This window comes from Vitis vinifera, chromosome 14, assembly GCF_030704535.1.
Source record: "Vitis vinifera cultivar Pinot Noir 40024 chromosome 14, ASM3070453v1".
In the NCBI taxonomy this organism is placed as follows: domain Eukaryota; kingdom Viridiplantae; phylum Streptophyta; class Magnoliopsida; order Vitales; family Vitaceae; genus Vitis; species Vitis vinifera.
This window is the reverse complement of record NC_081818.1, coordinates 17,163,200-17,168,718: the sequence shown is the minus strand read 5'-3', so window position 1 is coordinate 17,168,718 and position 5,519 is coordinate 17,163,200. Positions and strand designations below refer to the sequence as shown.

Here is a 5,519-nt window from a genome sequence, read left to right as displayed (position 1 = left end):
TTGAATCTGTCTCAATACCAGATTGGAGTCACCAAACACCTCCATCTGTCCAATCCCGAGCTCAAGGGCCGTCTCTAATCCCAAGATACAAGCCTCATATTCAACAATGTTGTTCGTGGCAGGATGTCGATCCGAGAATGCGAAACGAACTGATCTAGGAATGTGATCACCGTGAGGGGATATCAACAAGACGCCTATCCCATATCCAGAATGGTTGGCCGCACCATCAAAGTACATGCGCCACCCCGACAGACTAGTCACAACAGCGACATCTTCGTCTGGAAAATCATCGTCAATAGCTCTGGTATCAGAAACTGGTAATGAGGCTAGATGATCTGCTACAATGCTCCCTCTGATGGACTTCCGAGTGACATAATGGATGTCAAACTCAGTCAGAAGTACCAACCATCTCATGAGGTGACCGACTAGGGCGGGCCTATCAAACAAATATCTCAAAGGATCTAGACGGGATATCAAATGCACGGAATACTCGGTCATGTAATGTCTCAATCGGCGAGTGGCCCAAACCAATGCCAAGCAATAACGCTCAATCATGACATACCTCGTCTCGTAGTCTAACATCCTCTTACTCAAATAGTAAATGGCTCGATCCTTGCCCGAATCATCGAGCTGAGCTAACATGCAACCCAAGGCTACGTCTGATACGGACAAGTATAAGAGTAGAGGACGACCTGGTGTAGGAGGCGCCAAAACAGGAGGTGACAACAAGTACTCTCTGATCCTCTCGAAGACACGCTGGCACTGGTCATCCCAAACAGTAGGTTGACTCTTCCTCAAGAGTCGAAATATGGGCTCGCAGATGTCTGTCAATCTGGCTATGAATCTACTGATGTACTGAAGTCTGCCCAGGAAGCCTCTGACCTCTCTCTCTGTCCTCGGCGCAGGCATGTCAAGAATGGCTCTAATCTTGTCCGGATCTACCTCTATGCCTCGCTCACTGACCATGTATCCCAAGAGTTTCCCAGAAGTCACTCCGAAAGTGCACTTCTTGGGATTTAGTCTCAATTTGAACTGTCTGATCCTCTCAAAGAACCTCTCAAGAGCTGCCAAGTGATCTGATCTATCTCGGGATTTCACTATCATGTCGTCTACGTAAACCTCGACATCCCGATGCATCATGTCATGGAAGAGTGTGGTCGCTGCTCTCTGATATGTGGCTCTTGCGTTCTTCAATCCGAATGGCATGACTCTATAGCAATAAGTACCCCACTCGGTAATGAAGGACGTCTTCTCCATGTCCTCTGGAGCCATCAAGATCTGACTGTACCCGAAAAATCCGTCCATAAAGGACAACATCGAATGACCCGCCGTACTGTCAACTAGCATGTCGATGTGTGGAATAGGAAAATCATCCTTAGGACTGGCCTTGTTGAGATCTCGAAAATCAACGCAGACTCTCACCTTGCCGTCCTTTTTGGGAACAGGGACGACATTGGCCAGCCACTCCAGGTACTCGACCACTGATAAGAATCCTACACTGAGCTGCTTTTGAATCTCCTCTTTGACCTGCAGGCTCCAACGAGGATGCAACCGTCTCAACTTCTGCTTAACCGGCCTGGCATGGGGCAGAAGTGGCAAACAATGCTGGACGATAGATGGATCAAGGCCCGACATGTCCTCATAGGACCATGCGAAGATGTCCAAGTATGCTCTGAGCAGTTGGATGAGGCTCTTTCTCTCATCTGTAGACAAATCTGATCGGATCCTCAACTCTCTAGGCTGATTTGCCGTGCCAAAGTCAACAATCTCGGTGTCCCCTACAGTAGGTGAAACTCTTTGATCAACGGGGTCTGAATCGGAATCGGGAGATGAGTCATCGTCTGAATCATGCTGTGCAATATCATCATCTATGTCAAATATCTGTGATGTGGGTGAAGATGGTACAAGTAAAGCAATATCACAAGACGTAGGCAAATACTCAAACATGCTCAAATCCATAGATGGATCATCGAAAACAACGTCAGAACGGGAGACGAACCTCGACAGAACGTCAAATGAAAGAGGTGGGTCCACAAAGTCTGACGCTCCCTCAACAATGCCAACATGGCTATCAATCAAATCATCAAAAGCTATAAGGTCCTCAGCAGACTCTAGAGCAGGGGCAGTCAGGCTCTCCTCGGCAAGCTCGATGGCGAATACCCCGAAAAGATCAAATGATGAAGCAAGCCCAGGTTGAATAGTCTCCTCAATCTGGCTCAGGCTCAGGACAAGCATCTCATCAACATACTCGTCACGCGGCACGGCTCCGTCCACTACGTCTCCAATCTCGGCAAAAGTCCCATGATCATTGATCTCATCCGGGAAGCAAAGTGTCATAAGGCTCGTGCGATCTGGGGAGGGAGGAGCAATCAACATAGAAGTCGAAGGGCCAGGGGCTCCGTCTCTCAATCGTAACTGCTGGACGAGGCGCTAAAGCTCGGCCTCCTGGGTGGTGCTAAGTCCTCTGATGATCCCATCGGATGATGCATGCGGCTCCGATGCTCTCACAAAGTAATCTGCCAGGCTCCTGGTGTACGGGCGCATAGGGTAATAGAAAGACGTATGAGTCAACCGAGCCCTCACTCTCTCCTTGCGCAAGCGCGCCATATAGAGATAATCGGCCTCAGTGGGGATGAACCCGAGTCCGAATGGTACGTCATGATCAGGAATGGTGATGAACTCGCTCGGTCCATGCTGACGTCGACCTAATCCCATGCCAGGAAGATAGGACATGTCTCTCATCATATCAAGCACTACAGTGCTACCATACTGGTCAAAGGACATAGCGACGAAGTCTCGGCAAAAGTCCTCTAGCTCAAGAGTCTGTACCTCATCAAAGTGAACCCGGTCATCAGTAAGTCGTCGTCGCTATGGCTGATCTGGAGCACGGGCTCAGCGGAAATGAACATGTCCCCTGCCGACTGTATGGAGACTACCTGGCCCTCATGGATGAACTTCACTTTCTGATGAAGTGAAGAAGGAATGGCTCCAGCTCGGTGAATCCACGGTCGGCCCAAAAGCAGGTTAAAGGATGTAGGAATCCTCAAAACCTGAAAGATAGTGATGAATGTGGTCGGACCTATCAGGAGCTCAATCTCCAATGTACCCATGACCTCTCTACGGGTGCTATCATAAGCTCGAACGGTCTGAGTGGATGGACCGAAATTGGATGGTGCGTACCCAAGAGCGATGGCGGTGGCCAGAGGACATACGTTCAAGGCCGAGCCATTGTCCAGAAGGACAGATGGAACTCGGCGACCTGAACAGCCAACAGATATATAGAGAGGACGCGTGTGGCCAGAACCCTCTGGTGGCAAGTCGTCATCGGAAAAGACGATACAAGTGGCTCTGCTAGCCGTCATCATATGAATGAGTTCCTTAGGAGTGGTCGTGGTATCAACTCTGATCTGGCTCAAAGCTCGAGTCAGTGCATCCCGATGAGTACTGGAGGACGCTAAAAGGCTCCAGATAGAAATACGAGCCTGAGTGCTCTGCAACTGCCTCGAAATCTCGTCATCCTCTGCTCTGACCTCCTCCTGGGATGACGTACCCCCTAAGGGTCTAGCGGCAACAGCTGGAGGTGGCTGTCTCATCACTCTACCTCCTCGGAGAACATACTGAATGTCCAGAGTATGAGAATCATCAACGTACGGAGCCTGAACCCCCTCAACATCCGGGATCAAGATGAAAGGCGTCTGGACACTGTAATGCGGCAAAATCAATGGCTCAATGGTGGCAGCCTGCACGGACGCCGCCTCGGGAACTAATCGGAATGGAGCAGGCATCCGAGGACCCAGAGTCACCCCACTCGTCTCATAAATCACATCTGGCATGATGGGCTCTGGGTCTGAATCATCATCACTCAGCATGTGGATGTGGTCATTGATCACATCAAACTCTAAGAAATGAATGCCATCGGCTGGTGGAGAGACTGCATGTGTGGTGTGAGCAGGTAACGGGTTCGTGGTCACACTCGGCTGACCCAAGTGTACCAAACCCTGGTCAATCAAATCCTGAATGGCATGCCTCAAAGCAGTGCATCGATCGGTCTCGTGTCCAGGCCCCTGATGGTATGCACAGTGTAGATCCATTCTGAACTGAGGTGGAATCGGCTGAGGCGGTGGCCGAGGGGTGAGAGTAGTCAATAACCCAGCCTCTGTAAGCTTCCGAAGAGCCTGGTTCAACGGCATGCCTATCTGTGAGAACTGCCTCTGCGCCCTCAAAGCAAAGGGAGCAGAAGTCTGCTGAGCTCTAGGTCGGGGATAAGGCGCTGCGGGTCTCGCAGTGAACTGAGCAGCATAGCATGGCTGTCCTGTAGCCGTGTAGGAAACCGGGGGTCTCTCAATGCCCTGGGAGGCATAATAAGGCAAAGCCAAAGTCTGCGGAGTATATGTCTGATCATAAGCTGGTCGAGGTGCCCATGGCCTGTACTGATGAGATGCATAGGACGAATGAGGCTCAGGAAACTGTGGGATCGGCTGATGGCGCCTAGGAGGCCTCTGACTGGATGAACTGATAGCACTAACATCTGTCGACCTCTGTCTTACGAATGGTTTCTTCCCCTTAACATCACTAGGGGAAGAATCTGTCCATAAACTTCTCGAGATGCCGTCCTCGACATCATACAGAGCCATAACCAGAGACCCAAAATCTGTGAACGAGGCCCCTACCACATGTCTGGCGATCCGCGGCTGCAGGCTCCTCAAAACCATCTGAATCTGGTCTCTCTCTGATGGTCTATCGATAATCTCAGCTATCTTCCTGCGCCAACGGGAAATGAAAGAAGAAACAGACTCCTCCGCCCTCTGTCTCACAGCCTCGAGCTCCCTCCTCGATACATCTACGACAGTGTTAAACGAAAACTGTCGTAGGAACTCCTGGGCCAAGTCGTCCCATGTGCGGCGCCTCGAGGCCTCCAGAGATGCAAACCAACGCTGGGCCGCCCCACTCAAAGATAGTGGGAAAAGAGTAATCATCTGAGGCTCATCCAGTCCATGAGCCCTCATCACGGTGCTGTATAATCGGAGATGGAGGCGTGGACAACCAATGCCCGTATACCTCTCAATGTCAGGCATCCTGAACTTAGCCGACAAGCTGGCTACTAGCACTCCATCAAAACCCTCCCAAGTAATGGCTCTGTCGGAAGTCCTCAACTGCCTCAACCCCTGCTCAAGCCTATCCATGCGAGCATGTGGGTCCTCTGAGGTCGGGGTAGGCACGGTGACGGGAGGCGGAGCAACCTCAGTCTGGCTATGTAGGGTGAACGACATGGCCTGTGGTGCTGACTGACTGGGTGGAGGGGGTGGTGGCACTGTATGGTCATACTGGGCACCATCCGGGGGCGGGACCTGCTGGGCCTGCTGCCCATCTATCCTCCTGCCAAGGCTAGCTATAGCCTCTTGAATCGAAGCCATGGCCTCAGCGAACTGATCGACGGTAACTATCTGTGAATCCATATCCCTCTGATCTGATCTTTGGTCTAACTGGTCCGATACCCTGATCAATCTACCCCCAACTCT

General features: G+C 51.2%; 1 protein-coding gene across 1 annotated transcript; it reads right to left on the bottom strand.

The window, feature by feature from the left end:
- Positions 1 to 2,810: 2,810 nt before the first annotated feature.
- Positions 2,811 to 5,270, bottom strand: LOC100854386 (uncharacterized). The gene has a single exon (XM_010662161.1). The coding sequence runs from the start codon at positions 5,268 to 5,270 to the stop codon at positions 2,811 to 2,813; it is 2,460 nt and encodes an 819-aa protein (XP_010660463.1).
- Between the last annotated feature and the right edge of the window lie 249 nt (positions 5,271 to 5,519).